Source organism: Nuphar pumila, chromosome 10 (assembly GCF_984573655.1).
Source record: "Nuphar pumila chromosome 10, dmNupPumi1.hap1.1, whole genome shotgun sequence".
NCBI classification, from domain to species: Eukaryota; Viridiplantae; Streptophyta; class Magnoliopsida; order Nymphaeales; family Nymphaeaceae; genus Nuphar; species Nuphar pumila.
In genome coordinates, this window is record NC_143258.1 from 1,160,082 (window position 1) to 1,183,846 (window position 23,765).

At 38.9% G+C, this 23,765-nt stretch overlaps 2 protein-coding genes and 1 pseudogene across 3 annotated transcripts; 2 read left to right on the forward strand and 1 right to left on the reverse strand.

Moving 5' to 3' along the window:
* The first annotated feature begins 8,839 nt into the window (after positions 1–8,839).
* On the forward strand, positions 8,840–13,836 carry LOC149823172 (josephin-like protein). The gene is made up of 2 exons (XM_090018696.1): positions 8,840–8,984; positions 12,610–13,836. The coding sequence occupies exons 1-2, from the start codon at positions 8,904–8,906 to the stop codon at positions 13,072–13,074; spliced, it is 546 nt and encodes a 181-aa protein (XP_089874822.1). The 5' UTR covers positions 8,840–8,903; the 3' UTR covers positions 13,075–13,836.
* Positions 13,307–13,702, forward strand: LOC149823173 (uncharacterized). Its single transcript, XM_090019897.1, has one exon. The coding sequence runs from the start codon at positions 13,307–13,309 to the stop codon at positions 13,700–13,702; it is 396 nt and encodes a 131-aa protein (XP_089876023.1).
* A 1,056-nt stretch (positions 13,837–14,892) lies between the features above and the next one.
* On the reverse strand, positions 14,893–22,272 carry LOC149823174 (sulfoquinovosyl transferase SQD2-like; annotated as a pseudogene). The gene is made up of 11 exons (XR_016435030.1): positions 22,166–22,272; positions 20,833–20,899; positions 20,499–20,569; positions 19,853–19,970; positions 19,707–19,780; positions 16,118–16,173; positions 15,948–16,031; positions 15,785–15,872; positions 15,612–15,689; positions 15,468–15,524; positions 14,893–15,388 (listed from the first exon to the last, which is right to left on the reverse strand). The product of XR_016435030.1 is annotated as a sulfoquinovosyl transferase SQD2-like (transcript).
* Between the last annotated feature and the right edge of the window lie 1,493 nt (positions 22,273–23,765).

A 23,765-nucleotide genomic window follows, 5' to 3' on the forward strand; every position in this document is an offset into this window, starting at 1 on the left:
ATGCCAATTTGAGAAGAAAATAAAAAAATTTCAGTGCGATGGAGGAGGCGAATATTCAAGTTCTGATTTTATCAAACATCTTGAGAATCATGGAATAAAAAGGCAAGTATCTTGTCCTTACACGCATGAACAAAATGACATTTCAGAACATAAACATAAGAATGTTACTGAACTTGGGTTAACTATCATGCATTATACAAATGTGCCTAAAAATTTGTGGGTTGAAGTTTTTGCTACTGCTGTCTTTCTGATCAATAGGCTACTATCCACCACATTGAACATGGAAACACCTTTTTTCAGGCTTTATAAGAAACATCCAGACTATTCTAGCTTGCAGATTTTTGGATGTCGTTGTTTCTCTTATCTTAGGGATTACAGCATGAACAAATTCGACCCCAAATATCTCTCGTGTGTTTTTATTGGCTATAGTAATGAGTATAAATGCTACAAGTGCCTCTATCCTCCTACAGGCAAGATATATATATCACGTCATGTGATTTTTGATGAGGGCAGTTTTCCTTTTGTTAATCCAAGTTCTTTATTTCAGCAAAGTTTTTCTCAAGGAGACTCAACTTCATTTAGATAAGATTTGTTTCAGTTCACAAGATCAAAAGAGGATCCTCAAGATGCACCGGATTTCTCTACTTTACTACCTAATAACTCTGTAGTAGAATCATCGTCTAATGCTCAGACTAAACCGCCATCTATAGCAACTGAAGGAAATTGTGATGAACCTTGTCAAATCAATCCCTTGGGCTCTTCTGATCCAGATCATAACGCAACAACACAAGATGATCCTGCTAATCATGAATCAACTTGTTCTATTGTCACTCGCAACATGCATGGGATTCATAAGCCAAATCCTAAGTATGCTCTTTCGCATGAAGTTGATTTGTCTATTCCTAAGGAACCTAAAAGTATAAAAGCTACTCTTGAGCATGTTGGTTGGCGAGCTGCAATGGATGAAGAAATAAAGGCGTTGAATGTCAACCAAATATGGGACCTTGTAGACAAAAAGCAGAACATGAACCTTGTTGGATCCAAATGGGTATTTAAAACAAAGCTTAATGCTAATGGCACTCTACAACGTCTCAAGGCACATCTTGTAGCCCGCGGATTTAATCAAGTAGAAGGGATTGATTTCTCAGAGACTTTTTCTCTTGTTATTTGACCTGCTACCATTTGAATCATTCTGATAGTAGCTACAGTCAAACATTGGCCTATTCAACAACTTGATGTCAAAAATGCCTTTCTGCATGGCATTTTAAAAGAAACAGTGTTCATGACCCAACCACTTGGATATGAAGAACCATCTCATCTTGAGCGCATATGTAAACTCAAAAAGGCTTTATATGGCCTAAAACAAGCGCCCTGAGCCTGGTTTGATCGACTAAGCTTTTATCTTATTTCACAAGGATTCTTTTGTAGCATTGTTGATCCTTCAATGTTTGTTCAACATATTGATCATCATATTGTCATCCTTCTTATATATGTCGACGAAATTATCATCACAAGCAGTAGTTCAACTCTTCTTCATAAGGTTATTGCTCACCTTGGGAAAAATTTTGCTATGAAAGATCTAGGCCCACTTCACTATTTTTTGAGAATTGAAGTTCAAACCAACTCTCATGGGCTTTTTCTGTGCCAACAAATATATGCTTGAGATTTGCTCGCCAAAGCCAACATGCTTGATGTGAAGCCCATGCCAACTCCCATGGCACCAAAATTATCTCCTTCAGAGCAAAATACTTCCATATTTTCCAATGTTACTCAGTATCGCAACTTAGTCGAGGCGCTTCAATATCTTACTCTTACTCATCCAGAACTATCTTTTTGTGTCAACTATGTCAGTCAGTTTATGAATGCCCCCACTGTTGGGCAATTTCAAATGGTCAAGTGAATTCTTTGATATGTCAAAGGCAACTTAAATGATGGAATTCAACTTCATTCTCATAGCAGTTTTGATCTTTATGCCTTCTCCGATGTTGATTGGGCAGGATGTCCTACCACACGCCGCCCTACTTTTGGTTTTTGCACTTTTCTTGGTGCCAATTGCATCTCCTGGAGTGTCCAGAAACAACAAACTGTAGCTAGATCTAGCACTGAAGCAGAATATCGGGCCATGGCTTCTACGGCCATTGAGTTAACTTGGATTTCCTTTATTTTATGAGATATTCAACTTCCCCAAATTCAGCCTCCAACGGTTTTCTATGACAATATCAGTGCTTTATATATGATCGTTAATCTTGTGTTGCACCAGAAGTCGAAACATATTCAAATCGACTTTCATTATGTTCGAGAAAGTGGCTCAAGGAACTCTCTAAACTAAGTATACTCCTTAACATCATCAACTTGCATATATTTTTACCAAGAATCTTAGCCGTGATAGATTTTCTCTCTTGTGCACGAAACTTGGTCTTCATAGTCGACCATGTTTGAGAGAGAATGTTAACAATAATCAAGGAGGTCAAGATCATAACCTTATCTGAGATATGCATGGCGATATTCCAAGAGATATGCATGATACTCTAGTTATCACAAATCAGAGAATATCCCAAAGGAAAGAAGCATGCTAATTGATAAAGGCAGATAACTGCCTTATTGTCTCCCATGATTATAGGAAATCAATTGCCCAATATCGTGGGAGACTCTCCTTGTACATATATTATTGTATTGTCATTGTTAAATATATATATGAAAAAATAGAGAAAGAGAGAGCCAAAGAGTGCTCATTACCTTCGTGGATGTAGGTTCTATCAAAAGAACTAAATCACGTAAAGAGTGTGTATTCTCCTTGTGTGTTTGTTTTTACTCCTCCATACTCTGTTTTTCTTCAAGCTTGCCTTTAAAAAATTAAAATTAAAAACTCTCTTTAAAAGAAACAAGAGAGGATCACGTTAATAAAACTCATTGTAGGCAGATCATTTTAAATCATTACATTGTTGTCCATTCAAAACATGAAAAATACCGAGAAAAAAGGACTTATATTTATATTTATTTATTAGGCAGACGTTAGTAAACCAATATAATCACCAAAAAATTGTGCTACTGTTGTGAAGGCCCTCTCACAGAATTCTACTGCCTGTGTGTGAAGTATCTATTAAGTGTACTTTTATCAACCATTTTTTCTTTACAATTGGGTCTGCCTTATTTCTCAGGACCATTGAAGGTCCATATATATCTCCACCTAAATCATCTGCCTCCAGATGTATTAAAGTGAGACTTCCCGGTATTTCTGAAACTGCTGCAATTTTTGCCACTGGCGAGGTATGGGTTGTTAGACTTGATAGCATCCTGTCCCTAATGTGCTTTGAACTATTAATCGCTAGCCCTGTTTTTAGGGATGGCAGTGGACCGGGGGAAAGCGGGGCCCCGCCCCGCCTCGCCCCGTTTGGACCGGGGATGAAGGGTATGAAACGGGGATGGAGGCGGGGGTGGAGGATAAAATCCATCCCCGCCGCGGAGGCGAGGCGGGGGTGGACGAGCACTTTTCCCTGCCCCGCCCCGTCCCCGCCACGATCCCCGCCTAATCCCCGCCCCGACCACTTTTCCCCGCAATATCCCCGCCCCGCCCCGCCTCATCCCCGTTTGGACCGGGGATGAAGGGTATGAAACGGGGATGGAGGCGGGGGTGGAGGATAAAACCCATCCCCGCCGCGGAGGCGGGGCGGGGGTGGAGGATAAAATTTTGAGGCGGGGCGGGGGTGGAAACCTTGTCCCCCGCCCCGCCCCGCCCCGCCCCACTGCCATCCCTACCTGTTTTGCTCTTTTTTTACCATGGGGAGGTCAACTTGTAAAGTGCATTAAAACCCTGAAATACCTTTGAATTAGAAAAGTTAATATGAGATTAGGTTGAACATGTTTTAGTAAAATATCGAATCCATTTTTAGAATCATGTCAGTTATGAAAGTCAAAATGAAGCTCATTTTCAAGGTTTTAAAATAAAAAATCAGGGTTATGCACGATCTGTTGGTAGTTTGAGTATATATTTAATTGTTTTGTGTGAGTAAATATGAGCTTTGTTTTTGAGTTAGAAAGAAAAAAGAGAGAGTCTCGGTGGAATCTAATGACAACAGTAAAATATCCCAAGAATAACATATAATTAGAATATACAATGATCATCAAGATTATCCATTGAAAGAATTCTCTCATCCAAGTGAATGCCACAAAACAAGAAAAGAGAACCATGATTCAAAAACCTCAGCTATGATGCCTTATCAGATAATGTGGTAGATGAAAGCATGGTAAAGATGGCAAATAGCAGGCTGACAGAAAACTATAAAGGAAAATCACTAATACACCATGCAAAATGGGTATAACCTTGAGAAGATGAGACAAACAAGCAGTTAAAAGGTGCTGCAATATATCGGTTTTTAGCTTAGTAACAGTTTTTACTTCTGCTATATGTTCATTTGAGCCACAACAATAAGTTTCGACAAATGTCTTTTTAATTATTCTGTATGCATTAGCTTAAATGTTGTAGTTTTCTCAAATCAGGAAACTGCACATTTATGTTTTAAGGATGATTGTTTTTTTTTGTCCAGCTATCAACCTTATTTTGCATTAATACAGATGATAGATTTGTTAACACATCCAGTTGGGGTGATTTCAGAGTTTCTACACATATGTTGGCTTCCTACATTCTGGTAAACTGACTGCAACTCATGCTGACCCGCTTTTTATTGCATGAAATGTTGTTTATCTGCATTCTTTCCCCTTTAAAGAGAAATTTTTTGAAGATATCCTAGTATCTCAAAACCAGCTTTCATGTTATATGACCTAGTGGCTCTTCAATATCCAGTGATATGTGAACATGTTTTAGCTAGGAGATGATGTGTCGCAGAGAAAGATCTTTTTGGTCACTCTTTTAGTTATAATCACAGTCCAATTTTAGACCAATCATATGCTACTACACTGATGTGTTGTGGTTACCAGTGTTATTAAAAGCGTGTCTGGCCTCAAGGCGAGGGGCTTTATGCCTTGAAGCGCAAGGATAAGGCGTAAAAGCCCCGAAGCATGCCCCTCATAGGCCTTGAGGCGCGCCTCAAGATTAGGCATGTATGCCTCATTGCTTTTGGTCAAATAAGGGTCAAAACCCTTATTTGACCAAAATTTAGGGCTTAAACCCTTTTATTTTGTTGGTAGATCTTTCACACAGCCTCTCTCTCTCTCGTCTCTCGCTCAACTTCTCTCTCTCTCTCATCTCTCACGCAGCCTCGCTCTCGTCTCTCACCAAAAACTGGTATTGTATCTCTCTCATCTCTCATTTTTTTTCACACGCAGTCTTCTCTCGCGCAGTCTTAGCGTAAGTTGATGATTTTAGAAACTTTAGAGAGAAGTTTTTTTTACAATTTTCAATGTTTAGAGTCTGTGTAAAAAAAAAACATGTGAGCATTTCTAAGACTGCATTCATATGATAACATGTGAACTTCTGTCATTTTTTTTTCACACATATTGATGATTGTGCTTTGTAAATTTACCCTGCTTTTCCTTAAATATGAAATGATGCAACAAAAGCTTAAAGTTTCTAACGTTACACACTTGCAATTTAGTCAATATCACAAGAAAAATATGTATTAGACTGGTCATAGCCTGTTCCATTCAAGAAAGTCAGATTATGTGAACTCTATTGTGCGTGCATAAGTCTCAAGCTACCCTTATCACTCATTCTTTTGCCTGTCTATTCCTCCAAATTTTGAACTTTTTCTGTTGGCAATGCAAAATGAGAACTTGTCATTTGTCTGCCTAGCAGTAAAAATGAGTCAGTTGATTGATGAAATACAAATTAGTATGCACTATTGAATATTTACTTTGCAGATTATTACAATTTATGTAGTATGGATTTAATGATTGATGAATATTATTGTGTTGTATGACTGACTATTTGTTCGTTTATTCTTTCTGAAATGATTATCACAGTTTAAACCTATTTTTTTTTTTTTTTGGGGGGGGGGGGGGGGGGGGCGGGATAACTTTCAGTCGTAGTCATGTCTTGGTTGTAGGTAAAATCTTTGTTCTTGGGATATTATAAGCTTTTAGATAAATCTTGGCAAAAATCGTTGCAGTAAAAAATACAATATAACAATAATAGTAAAATAAGTAGGTTTCAGTAATTTTCTTTTCAATAATGTAAAGAGAACACAGAAAATCTCTTAAAAATAAAAACAAAAACTAAGAGTACTTGTATTTAAGATATAGAAAACATAAGCAAGGAAAAGTTTTGTAAATATAGTGATAAATATCAGGGTATTTTAGAAATGTTTTCAACTTCTAAAAGTTTTAAGCTTTTATAAGTGATAATTCTTTAATTTATTTATAATTTTAGATATTTTTTATAGTTTTTTTAAAAAAAATTGAGGCTTACGCTTTACGCCTCGCCTCAAATTTTGGTAGAGCGCCTCGTTATGCCTCAATGCTTTTCACAACACTGGTGGTCACTGATAAGATAAAACATGATTTCTTATTGTCCTCGGCCAAGTTACAGTTTTCTGACATAATTTGTTTTCTGATCTGTGTTTTTTAGTTTCATGATGTGTTTGTGTGCTTCTGTCTGTGTACCTGTGTGTCGAACCTTCATTTTATTTTATTTTTAGAACATAACCCTTTACAATTGCTATTTTTTTTCACTTTACTGGCTCAAAAAGTGTGCCAGAAATAACATCTTTATTGGTGCAATTTTTGCGCCAAAAATGATATTTTTGGAAAAAATAAAATGTGAGAAAATATCTTTACCTGCACAATATTAGCACCAGTAAAGACTTTACCAACAAGACCTACTATAGTGCACTTACTGACTTATCGACAAAGCCAGTAAAGCCTTTTACTGACACTAGTTATGTTTTAAAGGTGAAATTTCTTATAGTGTTTGTAAAGTATTCAAGGCCCAATCATTGGATCTACGCCGCAGGTAGGGCTGGTAAATGAGCTGAGCTTGGCCTGTTCGGGATCGGCTTGTTAAGGGTACAACCCAACTCAAGTTCGGCTCATGAGCTCGCCTCGAGCCGAGCCGAACCCGAGCTTGTTACGAGCCGATCAAGATTATTTTAAAATGTTTTTTAAGCTTGATAATATATAATACATATAAATTACACATAATATAAATGTGATAAATATATAAAGCATATAATCTAGGGCACCCTATCCTTCTCAAAAAAAAAAACTAGGGCACCCTATAAAATTTAGTCAATAAATAATCTAGTCACAGGACGTGTGATATTCGTGTTTTCCTTATATTTCAATTGTAGTGGCCGCCCACTTATAAGGTATAGTTACATGTTGGCTTGCTATGTCAATTAACTATTTTCCCTTGATGACTTACATAAGAATTGCAATGACTTTTTATATCAGTGAGCTCGCGAGTTAGTGAGGTGGTTCTCTATGGTAATTAAAAAAAAGATCGCAATGGATAGTTTAGGGCTGTCAATGAGTTGGGTACCCGACCCATCAGGGTGTACTCGAACCCACCCAAATAACAAAGTGTCGAATTTGGATTCAAGTTGGAGTTTTTTCAGATCATGAAAATGAAATCTCAAATCCGAATCCGTATAATTTTAGAAGTTTACTTTTACTTAACATACATATAAAACACTCGGGTCAGCTCAGATACCCGGCAAAAATTATAACACAAACCTTGCCCACATATTGCTCGGGTCGGGTTTGGGTCAACCCTAATATTATTCGGTTTCGGTACTTTTTATGCCCATAACTGGGAATTTGTGTTCCAGTCGGATCGGGTACCCAGTACAAACCCGACACATTGACAGCCCTAGCTATATTGTTTGGGCTTTGGCTCGATGGCAGAAGTGTAGTTGGGTCGGGTAAACACAATCAGAATCAAGAAAATGAGGACCGAATCAATCCTGATTTTATAATAGACTAATGATTTTGGGTAAGGTCCAAAACTTAGGCTTATTTGACCCAAAAAAAAAAAGGTCTAGGTTATTGGGTCTGAAAATCTAAAGCCCAGACCTGCTAATACTTTGCCCAACCCAATCGGTTTTTCCAAGATACACTCAAACCAACCTGAAATGAAGCATGAACCCATCTTGCTCCAGACAATATAACTTAGTTATGGTCCTTGGTTTAGAGAACTTAAGGCCTAAAGCCATACCCCCAACAACCCAACTATAGGTGCAAATGGATCGGATTTGGTTACACCTCCAATGCAAATCTAGCACTTTATTTCCAGATACAGATCATTAAAGTAAGATCCAAAAAGGTATTCAGATCTGGTTCAAATTTACACATTTGGATCAGATTAGTGCTCTATGTTAGATCTATGTTCGGATTTGGATCTAATTCAATCTGTTTGCACATTTTACTTATTAAAGTCTTGCTTTTGGCTAGGGATGTCAATTAATAGGATTTTATCTGATACCCAACTAAATTTGATTCCATTTAGTTGTGTTTGATAAGCCAAAACCATATCCAATTATAATTGGATGCTGATATGGTTTTGATTTTTTGATACAAAACCCAAGAAATATCCAAAATTTGATAAATATCTGAATCTGTTTACACGTGAAAAAACAGATTTGGCATGAGCTTTTCACCATCAGACTCCGAATCCGAATCCAAATCCAAATTGGAATTTATTTTACCAACATCCGATTAGTTGAATATGGTACTGGCGACATCCGACATTCGAACCGTTTACATCCCTAATTTTGGTCTTCTTCTACTGGATCCAGTATTGCCATTTATATTTTAGAACTGGACTTCTTACATCATCAGTTCTTATTCAGATGGACGGCACACAATTCATGTTCGGATTTTACTCCCAAACAGATCTTTATTAAAAAGGAAAGAAGCCTTTTTTATCTAATAGAGATCTGTTTCTTGCCTCGTTGGGTGTTTGGGGGGGGGTCGGAAGGTTTGAGCTTTACTAGGCTTCAACGGCGTTGATGGAGCAGAAAAAGGAAGTCTATCATGAGAAGCAACGCCTGCAATTCTGCCTCTTGCATGCTCTCAACAATCTCCTACAGGTCTCTCTCTCTCTCTCTCTCTCTCTCTCTCTCTCTCTCTCTCTCTCTCTCTCTCTCTCTCTCTCTCTCTCTCTCTCTCTCGAGACAATAGACATGTCAAATCTGAAATCTGAATCCCCCCATCAATGTTTTGGGTATTTATAAGAAGATGGTATTAATCTTTATGAGTATCTTGATTGAGTTTGGCCGTGGTGAGAAGATGTATTCATTCAGCAGGTTAAAAAAAAATCGTTTTTTTCATCGATCCGTGCTTTAATTTTAGTTGCACGATGAGATGCTTCAACCAAATTTAATTTAGTTTGAGACCAACCATGATGGTGGTATTGGTTCTCAAAATGAATGGTGAAGATGGTGGTGAACTGCAGAAGAATAGATTCTCTCATCAACAGATGCATGCTTGGGTTTGTGTTTGTGCGTGTATTATGCAAATAGGGTTCTAATTGACAAAAATAAGGTAGCATGGGAGGGAAGATGAAAAAAAATCCCTTTTATTTAGACTTAGGCCAATAATTCTACAATCAGAAAATATTCCGTGTTTCTGAAAGCATCCGTATGTCTTGATTATTTATCCCATAGTTACCTGAAGCTTCTTGCTACATGTGTGCTCGCTTCGAAAGAAGAAAACTCATCAGGAGGGGAAGCTTTGGGAAACCCGCTTCTAAAATATGGGAAACTCGATTCCCTTTTAGTGGGACGCTCCCTTTTCGTTTACCAAATTGATTCACTTTCGCTTCCTTAAAGTTTCCCTCTCGCTTCTTGTCAATTCTCCCTAACTTCTTAGGTTTTTCAAATTAGAAAATTGTAATTTTTTTATAACAAGCTTGCATGTTGGTTTTTCAAATTATATATATGTTCATGTCATTTCTTATTTTCTTCTGTCCATGCTTCATATTGCTTTTTATGTATTTCCCTTTCATTTTTAATACACTTGCATAATTGCTTCGTAACCATATCTCGCTTCACACTACTTTTTAACACTCGCTTCCCTGCTTCCACTTCTCGTATCCGTTTTGTTTCCTGGTAACCATGACTTTCCCCATACCTCAAGAAATCACTCATTGGCTCTTATTCATAAGGTTTCTTTCTCCAGGACTGAAGTGCTTCCCACCTAGGAGGCGATTCAACCACTTATCCAGAAAAGAGGGGATGAGTTGGAACAATGTATCCAAGACCATAATGCAGCATCCCAACTTGTTCCACATTGTGGAAGAATAGATGCATCTAAGTTCCTTTGCCTGATACCTTAGCATAAAGAAGAGCATGGTCCTCCTTTAATGTTTTTCTCTTGCTTAAAAAATTAAAGTTGCAGAGACCACCCTGTTAGCTATTCCAAAACTACACCCTTTTTGAGATTGTCTGAGTTGAAATTGAACTCCAGGGGTGTCCTAGTCACAGGCTGCAGGACCTTTGCTGACCTCTGTTAGGCATATAGACCCCTTGCTACATTCTCTGAGCATGAGTATGAGAGTTTGTCAGGTCCCAAACAGAAAAGATGACTGTATATGCACCTTTTTCTACAAATTCACGACCACCATCCTTTATCATTAGATCGGTGCCTGGTGATATTGTAGTCCATCCTAACCTCTATTCTGCTCAAAGCTTGTCACATGGAAAATGTGAAAATAAGTTGCGCACATGTCATACAGTTGGTTAGTTGTGTAGAAATAGAAAAAAATAGATATTCAAATCAATTAGACATTGTAACTGCCTTGATTTGTGAAGTTCATGCGGTGACACTGGAGAAGAAGAATGTTTGTTGGTCTGTACAAGAATAAAGTTAAAGAGAATAGTTGATTTGTGCTCAAGGCATGTCTGGCATGTATGAGAGGGAGAAGAATCATTGAAGTATTTGTGTTTGCTGCTAAATATTTTGAGGTTTATCCATTCAAATGTGTTATGGTTAAAGGGGATTCATGTCTAGGTTTACATTTGTTGCTTTAAACTTAGATTTTCATGGTTTTTTCAAGAAACAAGTGTTTATTTATTTTTTTAGTGATTTTGTAGATGATTTCAAGTTTTGGAAGTCTGGTTCATTTTTTGAGTTGATGAAGCTTGGATTTTTCATTGTAATTTTTGGTTAGTTTCAATGAGATGATCACCCGTTTCTGTTTATTGTTGTTAAAGAGTATGAAGGGAATGTATGGTACACTCGCATCAATCACTTAAGCATTTCTGATAATCGAAAACTGACATCTTTATACAAGGTGCTTTTCTACAAAGATACATGATGCATTGTGAAATTTGAAGGTAATATTTGAATCCCTCAGATTTGTGGTAGTAGGGATCAGATTTGGCAATGGATCCACACCAAATCTGAGCTGTTCAAACACTGAATTTTAGATACCCACTTTTCAGGGATCTGGAATTCATTTTTAGGCTAAATTCATGTATCCCTGGCATGACCTCCTTTGGGGTTTGGCCAGAGTTACAAGAATTTGTAATATTTGATTATCAAATATGATATTCATTGCATTGAAATGCACCTGTAGATTGTCCCACATGAACATGAAACTTGTCTTGCTAATTGAGCATGCTCGGGATGGTAGCCATCCAAATACACTTAAAAGTTGAACTAGCTTTGAATGTTGTGCTGCCAAAAACTGGCTCTTTATCTGGAATTTGTGTTTTTATTTGATCTTCCATCCTCACCATTATGGTTCCTTGTTCTGCAATTACACAAGTCTGTAAGAGCAGCAAAATGTTCTCTGGTTCTTGAACACTCCTATGCATTCTCTTATTCTTTTTTGCTCGTTGTAACATAAAAGTATTGTTAGCTTGTTAATATATTTAAGTTATCTGACTGTGATCAACATTTAGGCTCTGTTTGGGAGCATGTTACCGGAGTATTTGTAATGTAATCGAAGACGGGCACTCATCTCACGGATTTGGCTTCCGTTTGGGAGGAGTTGGAGGGAGTCGACATTTTAGATGGGGAATCAGTCGACTCCAACTCCTTCAAAATACCCATTTGAACTCCTCTTAAAAAGAGGAGGTATTTGCAACTCCTTGAATCACAAGGATTCTGGTGGGTTCCTAAATTTCCGATGGTTCAAAATTTTTATCCTATTTACCTCAGTAAATCTTATATTCACCTATTTTACCTCAATAAACAATAGGATTTTACCTCACTAAATCTTAAATTTTTATGTTATTTATACATTATATATATATATATACACACATAATATACATGTATATAGAATATACATACACCTATTTTACCTCAATAAATAATAGGATTATACACCTCAGTAAATCTTATATTCACCTATTTGACCTCAATAAACAATAGGATTTTACCTCAGTAAATCTTAAATTTTTATGTTATATATATATATATAGACCCTTCTGCTCTTCTGGTGTTTTACTGCTCTTCCGGTGTTTTTTTCACAGTTCCGACCCCATAAATGTGTGGGCATGGTCAATTTATGAGGAATCCACACCTGGATCATGTGTTTTCGCCCAAACAAAGGGTTTGACATTGGTTCAGTAGATATCTTTTGTTCCATGATTCAAATTATTGTCTAATATGACCTTGGCTGAAAATATGAATTTACATGTCTCACATGTAATAATTGGTTTTCTTCTTGAACAAATCATATTTAATGTCCTTTTTGTAGCTTAGGTAAAGGACTCATTCACAAAAGAAGATTTGGATGCTATTGCTGAAAAACTGGCACTTGGTGATTTAAATGAAGATGGTTGGAGTTTTCCTTCTATAATATGGAAACCCCACCACAACAGCTTGACTGGTAACTATGATGTAAATGTTCTGATTGCAGCCCTTGAGGGAAAAGGGAAGAAGGTTGTATGGCATGATCACCGGAATGGAGCATCTACTATCAACCTTGACCAATCTCCAGATATTTTAACTGGTTTGATGCTCAACATTCCAGTGAAAAGGTTTGGTGGGCTTTGGAATGGTCGGCACTGGGTTGCAGTACGGAGAATTGATGGCCTATGGTATAACTTGGACAGTGATCTTTGTGAGCCTTTAGCTTTCAAAGATGATGATGAAACAAAGGAGTTTTTGGATGCAATTCTTAGTCTGGGTGGAGAGATTTTAATCATCTTGGAGGACAGAGAGTGAATCAGCAGTTTCTTTTATACTTGTTATGGCATCCTTAAAAAAATCAAGGCATACTGCTAAAAGAAGTCATCTTTGTAGGTGTTCAACTGTGTTGCTTGGGTTATTCCTGTTTATTTCATGTCTTATGGTTTTACTGTTTTCAATTCTTGTTCTTCCTGATGTAACTTTCAAAAAAATTAGCTCAATTTCTGTCAAGGGAAATGTTGGTGGTCTTGGTCTGCTTGGTGAAAAGATGGTTGAGATGCTCGGCCCCGATCTTCCTTTTACAGTTTTTGTACCATCAGAACAAGCATTTGAAGAGGTTTTGAAGATGCAGGCTAACAGCAGTGATGATACACAGAAGGCAAGTGAAAGGGATGTCGTTCTTTCTCGTATATTAGGTTTCAGTGCTGTTCCTGAGCATTTGTTGTCAGTTGCAATGTCACTTGGGCAAGAGGTTTCTGTGTACTCGATTTCTGGATTTAGGTTGGATGTTACAAAAGTTTCTAATGGAGTTCTAGTGGTTAACAATGTTCACTCCAAGTTGGTTGATCTCAGAAGAGGCGAGGTCATTGTGCACATCATAGATGGGGTCATCATGGATGCAGAGTTTGAGCAGTCCGTCAGGTTGGATGATGAAGATGATTAGTTTGTGGGATGCTAGATTTGGTATTTCCACTAGAACTTTTTTCTTTGGTGGTGCATTTGTTGTATTTTATTTTGAAAGGATAATATGATATCTCAAGAAAGATGTCTTACTATATATATTTTCATTTGCCAAAAGCCCACTCCCTTGCAACAAGATAACTAAGATCTACATTTTTTTGTATTTTTGATTTATCACCCGAGAACCCGTGTATGGGCTCAAACACCTGGTCGTGCTGGCTCAGCCTGCCATACCTACTGTCATCGGCCCGGAGGAGACGTAAATCTCCGAGGCTAGGACCCTTTCACCCAGGGCCTATGCTGGATGTTGGCTTGCGTAATGGAGTGATGCTTGCAGGAATTAAACATCGACTGCCTGTCAGATGGCTTAGGCCCCACCCTATTATGCCAGTGAAAAGATCAGGTGCAATATGATGGCACAAAAATTTGTGCCATAGGTACCTGATCACCCTCTATCTTGAGGATAGGGACTGACAGTTGTAGGGCCCAAGACCTGATGGAGGGCGATCAGGTGCTTAATGCACAAATTTTGTGCCATGTGATTTCACCTGATCCGGACTCCAATCCCCCATGGGTTAACTAAGATTTACTTTCTTGTCAGAGAGAGAGAGAGACGCACAAGGGCTCTGAACACCTGTCCAAGTGACTTGAATTAAGGCATTCAAGCTAAATGAGTGCTAGATGGATACTAGGGGTGTGCATCCATTGTCATAAGGCTGAAACGATGGGGTGATTTTCTTGGTTGCTTGGGAGGGAGAGCAGATCAAGTGATCTAAATCACTTTTAATCACCTTCTTAAAGTGATTTGACAGATCACCTGATCTGCTCTCGTAGGGATGGGGTACCTTGAGAAGCTTTATACTGCAGACACCAAAACAGGGCCATGGTCAACAGGCCTGTATCAGAAATGTCCGAACCATGACCGTGGTTTCTCCTCGAATAATCAAAAAGCAGAGAGAGAGAGTTCTAACCAACGTTGTTATGATGATTCAATCAGAAATCTAGGGAAGGGAATGCTGAAAAAAAAATCCTTTGGTGACAGATAAGGTTGCAATTGCTCCCTAGTCATAATTTTACAATTTATATGCAAAAAACAAGAGATAATAGAAAAAGCAACAATCAATCATCACATACACAATGACAGCCATTCATTCGTCCATCCACCAAAGACACTTAGCCATCTTTAGCCTCTGGTGACCTGAATATCAACCGAACCAACCACTGCACAGGCCTCAATAATTGAGATCGTTTTTCCTTCCAAAACCAAATGGCAGCATTGTACTGTTGGTTGCGTATCTTCTGTGTTGCTGATCTCCAGTCATACTGCTCCATGTCTTCCCTAGCAGCTCTTCCCATAGTTGTTCTCAGTTCTTCACATGAAAGCAGCCTCTGCACTTTGTGAAGGCAATCATCTACATCACCATGTGTATAGAGGTAGCTTATCTTTCCATCTTGATCTTCAGGAATTATATCTGGTATCCCTCCGGCACGGGCTGCCACCACAGGAACACCTGATGACATGGCCTCTAGCACCACCTGTCCGAGCGTTTCCGACTCTGATGGCATCACGAACACATCGCCGCTTGCGTATGCTTGTGATAGTTCCTAGCCGTGTAGCATCCCTGTGAAGACAACAGGCATGCCAGAGAACATCTTTTCTAGCTCTGGCCTGCAGACAAAACTAGAACATATGAGTTGCAAATTTCATGCATAATTTTCAGATGCTAGTGGGCAAATCTTCTGCTTACCGGTATGGCCCATCTCCTATAAATGCAATTCCCACACCCGGAAGTCGATCCATCAGACTACATGTTTTACTATGATTTCAGAAACATTCTCAACTAGATTAGAAGCAGTTCTAGCTCAAAAATTGTAGCTACATAATATCATACCTCTTAAGAAAATCCAAGCTCTTTTCAAATCCGAGCCGTCCCACATGAATTATAAGTGGCTTTTCTGGTTCTCCATTTCTGATCAGCAGCAAAATCAAAGACTAAGATTTGTGCAATCTGGAAGCACCAAAAAAACCTAGTAAAAGAAAAGAAAGCAAAGGTATCTTGCTCACGTAAGCCGGATCCGCATCTTTTCGCTTCGGTAACGTGGATGGAAGCTCTGAGAATCAACCCCTTTGTTCCAAAGTCGTAATTTGTGAGCTGAAAATTTAACAAATAGTGAGGAAGAAGATCCAACAGAAAACAAATATGCATAAACTAGTAATAGAATCTTACATTCCGTTGCATCGGCAGCGAGGAGATCTCGACCGATGGCAACAGAAGGAACCAGAGTAAGATCAGCAGCCCTGTGAAGAAATTCTTCATAAAGTAAATGTAGATTTAGCAACTAAAACTGTTCAAATATTAGGACCAAAAGGAAGATATGAAGTAACAAGTTGACATACTTATGATTGCCCACATAGGCTTCACAAGCCAGCTGAATGTGTATCTTGGTATGTATCTGCATCACAGCCACAGTAAGAGGGATTGAGATGAACAACTACAAACAACAACAACAACAACAACTACGCCTTCATCCCAAAACAATTGGGGTCAGCGATATGAACCAAAAAAGAAATTCATTTTGGGTCTTCCACATGAATCCTTTTCCTCCAATCATTTCTATCCAACGCCATGTCCTCGGTGAGGTTCAAAGCATTCATATCCTTTCCTATCATCTCCATCCAAGTCTTCCTAGGCCTACCCCGACCTCTTTTAACTAATATATTTTCCCATTTCTCCAACCTTCTAACTGGAGCATCATTAGGCCTTCGCCGAATATGTCCAAACCACCGTAAACGATTCTCTCGCATCTTATTTTCAATGGGTGCAACACCTACCTTCTTACGTATCTCTTCGTTCCGAATCTTATCTTTTATTGTATTTCCACACATCCATCTAAGCATCCGCATCTCAGCTACACTCATTTTTTGAATATGATGTCTCTTGGCAGCCCAACATTCCGTACCATATAGTAAAGCGGGTCTAATAGTCGTCCTATAAAACTTTCCCTTCAACCGCAATGGCATTCTACGATCGCACAGCACTCCAGTAGCACTTTTCCATTTCATCCACCCAACCTTTATCCTATGATTTACATCTCCATCAATTTCTCCATACTTTTGAATGATGGATCCCAAATATTTGAAATAATCATTCACCGGTATATCTTGCTCACCAAGCTTCACTACACTCCCATCACTACTTCGTTGCTTACTAAACCGACATTCCATATATTCAGTCTTACTCTTACTCAACTTAAAACCTCTAGCTTCCAATGTCTGTCTCCATAATTCTAACTTAGCATTAACCCCAGCTCTAGACTCATCAATCAAAACAATATCATCAGCAAACAACATACACCACGGTACATTTTCTTGAATTGATCTCGTAAGCTCATCCATCACTATCGCAAATAGGAAAGGGCTTAAAGCAGATCCTTGATGTAACCCAACCGTTATCGGAAAATTGGTTGTCACCCCTCCACAAGTGCGGACATTGGTTACTACTCCTTCATACATATCTTTAATTATACTAATGTACTTGAGAGAAACACCTTTCTTCATCATTGTCCACCAGAGAACGTCCCTAGGTACTCTATCGTATGCCTTCTCTAAATCAATAAAAACCATATGCAAATCTTTGTTCCTCTCTCTATATCTTTCAATAAGTTGTCTAAGAAGATGTATAGCTTCCATAGTTGATCTTCCAGGCATAAAACCAAATTGATTCTCCGATATCATGACAACCTTCCTCAACCTAGACTCAATCACCCTCTCCCAAAGTTTCATAGTATGACTCATGAGTTTTATACCACGATAGTTTGTGCAATCTTGTATATCACCCTTATTCTTATATAAAGGCACCAAAGTACTCTTCCTCCACTCATTAGGCATCTTATTTGTTCGCCAAATCAAGTTAAAAAGATTTGTCAACCATTCTAAACCTTTCTCTCCCAAGCATTTCCAAGCCTCGATAGGTATACCATCTGGGCCAACTGCCCTTCTTGATTTCATTTTCTTCAAAGCCTCTGCAATTTCTTTCTTTTGAATCTTGCGCATGAAGTCACGATTTATCTCATGAAAAGGAATGGAGAAGTCTCCAAGATCTTGAGCATGACTATCATTAAATAGCTTATCAAAATAATCTTTCCATCTCTCCTTAATCTCCTCATCTTTGACTAAAACCCTTTGCGTTTCATCTTTGATACATCTAACCATACCCAAATCCTTCGATTTCCTATCTCTCATCTTTGCAAGCCTATAAATATCCTTCTCGCCTTCTTTGGTATCCAACTTGTCATAAACCTCCTTATATACCTTAGCCCTCGCGTTTCGAACAACTTTTTTAACTTCCTTCTTTGCTATCATATACTTCTCCAAATTCTCATTATCACGACTCTTACTTAGATTTCTATAACACTCTCTTTTAACCTTAATAGCTAATTTGACATCCTCGTTCCACCATGATGTATCCTTACCTAGTGGTGCACCGCCTTTAGACTCACCCAATACCTCCTTAGCTACTTTTCTCATACCACCCGCTATCTTATTCCACATTGATTCTGAATCCTCCTCGAGACACCAATCAACTTCCTTAACTACCTGCGCTACAAACATTCCTTGTTTAGCTCCTTTCAGTGCCCACCACTTAATTCTAGGATCTATCCTATGTCTATCCCTTTTGCGGCATTGTCTAATTCTAAGATCTAAAATTAAGACTCTATGTTGTGTAGCTACACTTTCTCCTGGTATAACCTTACAATCGATGCAACAACCCCTATCACTCTTTCTAAGTAGGAAAAAATCTATCTGACTCGTATTAACCCCACTTTTAAATGTTACTAGGTGAGACTCCCTCTTCCTAAACCAAGTGTTTGCTAAGATCATATCATAGGACAAACAAAAATCTAAAATCCTTTCTCCACTTTCATTTCTTTCTCCTATACCATAGCCTCCATGGATATTCTCAAATCCATCCCTACTAATGCCTACATGTCCATTAAGGTCACCGCCGATGAAAAGCTTTTCTCCATAAGATGTCTCTTGTACTACTCCATCTAAATCTTCCCAAAATTGATGCTTAATGGAATCATCTAAACCTACTTGAGGTGCATAAACACTAATAATATTAATAATATCCGTACCTAATACTAATTTAATAAGTAAAATTCTATCACCCTTCCTACGGACCTCAACTACATTATCTATAAACTGACGACTCATAGCAATCCCTACTCCATTCCTATTCCTATTTATTCCTGTATACCAAATCTTATATCCCCAAGGTTCTATCACTTTAGCTTTCTCACCTACCCATTTGGTCTCTTGAAGACATAAAATATCAATCTTTCTCCTACACATAACATCTACTAACTCTACCAACTTACCAGTTAAAGACCCTATGTTCCAAGTGGCTAACCTAATTTTATGGTCTTGGACTAACTTCTTTACCCCCACCCGTCCAACAAAGTGAGGGAACCCTTGCCTATTTGACACCACACCCGGGCGCCGGTGTGACGCGTCGCTTCTGGGCGACGACCTAGCAACCCTTGCACATTTATCACTGCCTCCGGGCCTAGAGAGTACAGCGCGTCGCTCAGTAGGGAACGCCCCAACGAAATTCTCATATTGGTTCATTTTCATAGGATATGACAAAGTTTTTATGCTGGCTGTCACAGGCCTACCGCAACCCTCCTCCTTTATCCGGGCTTGGGACCGGCAGTGTATAACTACACAGGCGGAGTTAAAAGAAAAAGAAAATATTATTAGCATGTAAATGGAAAACTAAACCAGAGGTTCTAATGACATTTCTGCACATTCAGGACTCAAAACGGACTAAGAAGAGTCCTATCAGAAGTCAGTGAAAGTGGGTCTGCAAGGAGCCTTGAGTACTCAAACTTGATACTCAAGACCCTCATTCCCCATGCCTAAGTGAACTATGCTTGTGCATTCACTGAATGATCAACTTTAGTACAGAAGGAACGCTACTCACATTGGAACATGAGTGTGATACGACATCACCAAGGGAACACTTAGCATTTTGGCAATAGCTAGTGCACCAAATACCTGAAAGTTCAAAACAGTTAGTGATGGAGAGTAACCATTCACAATATCAAGTTATTCCAGTTTGTTACATACCATAACTCCAGGTGATGATGCATGGATTATGTCAGGCTTAAACTTTGCAACCTCAGAAACAATTCTTGGGCTCAAGGCCAGTGAGAGCGGCACACTTTGGTACCATGGGCAGGGGAAGCTGCAAGTAAAATGCAAGTGGTTAGCAGTCCTGGGTAGATGCATATGGAATAATCTCCACTCAAAATGTGCCTTGAAGATAAGCTTAATCTTATCAAGTGTTTCTTTCACACATCCTAAGTACCTCATGTCAGTTTACAATCCAGGAACAAAAGCAAATACAGTGAAGGTTTTCAAGAACATAACAAATGCAAAAACTGAACTAAGTCTTTTGCAAGATGAAAATTATTAAGAAAACCATACAGGTTGTGCTGGTGCCAAAAAAAAATAGTTTCTTAAATATCATAAAGTTATCTTTGGAAATGTCTCCCTTATAAGAATTCCTTTTAACAGGCTGTCAAGCTCAAATGTGGCGATTCTAGCTCTTACAAAAAAGTCAAGTGAATGGCTTATCTTTACATTTTATAGGTGTTTAGTTGCATAATGTATTAATGTGCATGGGCTTGCACACACACGTGGAGTGAGAAAGAGAGGCATAGATATTTCTAGGAAGTTAGAATGTTAGGTATATGTATAATATAGACATTACCTCCATGAGCCAATTAATTTTGCACCATAGAACTCTTTTGGAACGCCTTCATGATTAGTGATAACAATTACCTATACATCAAACAACAAAAGCATCAGTACTAACCCATGTGAAAGATATCACCAATATTAATCTGAATGAGTCAGTGTCCTCAAGAGTAACTAGAACCGCCAAAATTTGCTTTTTCTTTACTTGAAACTTATTGGAAGAAAACATGTAAGAGTGGAATTGCAAAACACAAACAAAGATGAGTGGGCACCTGAAACTTATTAGAAAAAAGCATGTAAGACTAGAATTGCAAAACACAAACAAAGATGAGAGGATCAAGCAATACCTCATCCCCCATTTCGCGTAGATACTTGATGAAATTCTGAAATCGATTTTTATACCCTGAGACATAACTACAGCACCAAATGAACAGCATCCATCAGCTATGAAAATACCATGCATCCAAGGAGAATTCACACTTCCATATTTGTCATGTTAGCCCCAGCAAAATACTTGTATCTCATCAAAGTTAAGTGCTACTTGCCGAAACAAACTATTATTTATTTTCAGGGCAGAGAATTAGTGCAAACTGGGTTGCTTCCTCTAAAACTCAACTTCACTTCCTGCCAAATGCAGCAACATGCTTACTTTGGCTTAATTGCTGCGCACTCAAAGCCCAAGCTGACTTTTAAGTTTTAACCCCAATGAATACGAGATCTGAAGATCAGCCTAATGTCTGTTTAGGTGATACGCATGTTCAAGTTAGATGTCACTATATTAAGTTTCTACAATCCTCAAAACAGGGCTTAAATGAACCACATACCCGAGAATTAACCCGTCGAATAACATTAGCCGTCTCTAGAGACTGGACACAATAAGCATCCAGGAAGAACTTCTGTTTCCTCAAACAATTAGCTAAAACATCATGGCTCTGCATATCTGAATGCAATTAATCTTTTTCTTCTCCTTTTCTTTAATCAGTAGAGTCAGAGAGCAATTAAAAACAAACATGTGCCCACAAGGGCTCAGCTCACCTGGTAGGGGGACTTGTGAATGTCACCGAGTTGACGGGATGTCACAAGTTTGAAACCTACAGATGGCGTCCCTTGCTGCAAGGTTGAAGCTAGGTGTACTGCCCGGTGGGCAGGGAGAACTCAAGTGTTTTACCAACTGGCCTGAGAATGTGCGGTTAGTGATGGGGTTTATTTCCCTTGGACTATCCAAAAAAAGAAAAAAAAACTAAAAACAAACATATGTTCTTTTTCCTCATTTAAAATAATAATAATAAAATGTGTTTTCTTTTCCAGCTAAAAGCAGGGCCAAATCGGTTCCTGAAGACCTAGAACAAATTAAACACAGGAAAAAAAAAAAAAGCAAAACAGAAACAGCAAGAGAATTCACACAGAAAAGCAAGAACCAACAAGATCAACATAGCAATTGTGAAGTCGAGTGCAACAAAACACAAAAACTTTAGCACCCTTTTTCTTTTGGTTTGTCTAAACTGGAACTCTGGTAACAAGGCGGAATCAAACGAATAAAATGAAAATCTAAAAGAAATTCAACACACCAAGAAATTGGTGAAACAGATAAGGTAGAAAAACTCATCACCCAACTTCAAACAGAGATCAGGAAAAAGATTAACAGAAAGCAGAAAGAGTGAGCACAGATGGAAAACTAACGCGAAAGGCGAAGGCTCGACAAAGAGGGCGATCCTTCTAGGCCTGGAGCTGGGCACAATAAGATGCTCCTCAACCGGCGGAACGTTCTCTTCCACCTCATACACCATTTCTCCCATAACTCGAGCTCCCTCTCTCCTCCTACTCTGCACCTCTCCTCTAGCAACCGAGACAAAGCTACTGCGCAAGGTGGTCGTTCCAAAACCAACCAAGGAAAGTATTTACCGGCTGTTTCTGTACGGAATACGCCGGAGAGACGCTCGGGAGGCTGCCGGAGCTATATATATAAGCAACTAGCTATGGTCGTCTTAATTTATATATGTATATGATTCAGATGGAGAGAGAAAGAAGACGTACAAGAAATGTGGAGAATCTATGCATACGAAGGATGTAAAGAGGATATTCTCAATGGGAGGAGGGAATAGGTTATCTTACCAAGGATTCAAACCAGATGAGGATCATGGCAGTAAAAACAGGTGATGAAAGTGAACATGAAAAAGTATAGGGGAACCGGGCCTCCCACCGTTTGGACGGGGAATGAAGGACATGAAACGGGGATGTAGGCAGGGATGAAGGTTAAAATCAAAACCCGTGTGGGGATGGACTTACGCTTTCCCATGCCTGCCCCATCCCCGTCTCGATCCCGGCCTTGCCCCACCCCAACCTGTCTCAAATCCCTCTAAGGGATGGCAATGGATCGAGGGAAAACGGGGCCCCACCCCATCTTGCCCTCGTTTGGATCGGGAATGGAGGACATGAAACAGGGATGGAGGAGGGGGTAGCGGTTAAAATCCAAACCCGTGTGGGGAGAGGCAGGGATGGAGGTCCAGATTTTGAGACGGGGCGGGGGTGGAGACCTTGTCCCCCGCCCCACTGGCATCCCTAATTCTTGTATTGCATTCTTCAACATCACAAATAAAGGAAGAAATAAGTATACACACCTTTTTTTTGTTGAATCAAAGAAGCAATCTTTTTGCCATGTCATAGAGCAAAAGGATGCCAAATAGCTGATTACCCATCAACCACATCATAAACCAGATTCAAAACATACAAAGTCACATAGCAAAAGAATACCACATACATGATAAAAAATCAACCATCAAGCAATGCATAAATGTCCATAATCCAAAAATTAACCATCAAATAATAAAACCTGATTCCATCAATGATCAAACATACAGAGTTACATAGCAAAACATACAAACAACAACAACAACTACGCCTTCATCCCAAAACAATTGGGGTCAGCGATATGAACCAAAAAAGAAATTCATTTTGGGTCTTCCACATGAATCCTTTTCCTCCAATCATTTCTATCCAACGCCATGTCCTCGGTGAGGTTCAAAGCATTCATATCCTTTCCTATCATCTCCATCCAAGTCTTCCTAGGCCTACCCCTACCTCTTTTAACTAATATATTTTCCCATTTCTCCAACCTTCTAACTGGAGCATCATTAGGCCTTCGCCGAATATGTCCAAACCACCGTAAACGATTCTCTCGCATCTTATTCTCAATGGGTGCAACACCTACCTTCTTACGTATCTCTTCGTTCCGAATCTTATCTTTTATTGTATTTCCACACATCCATCTAAGCATCCGCAT

Coding starts and splice junctions, on each gene's coding strand:
- LOC149823172 (XM_090018696.1), top strand. CDS start 8,904: ATGGAGCAGAAAAAGGAAGTCTATCATGAGAAGCAACGCCTGCAATTC. Junction 8,985..12,609: donor CTCTCAACAATCTCCTACAG/GTCTCTCTCTCT, acceptor TTTGTAGCTTAG/GTAAAGGACTCATTCACAAA.
- LOC149823173 (XM_090019897.1), top strand. CDS start 13,307: ATGGTTGAGATGCTCGGCCCCGATCTTCCTTTTACAGTTTTTGTACCA.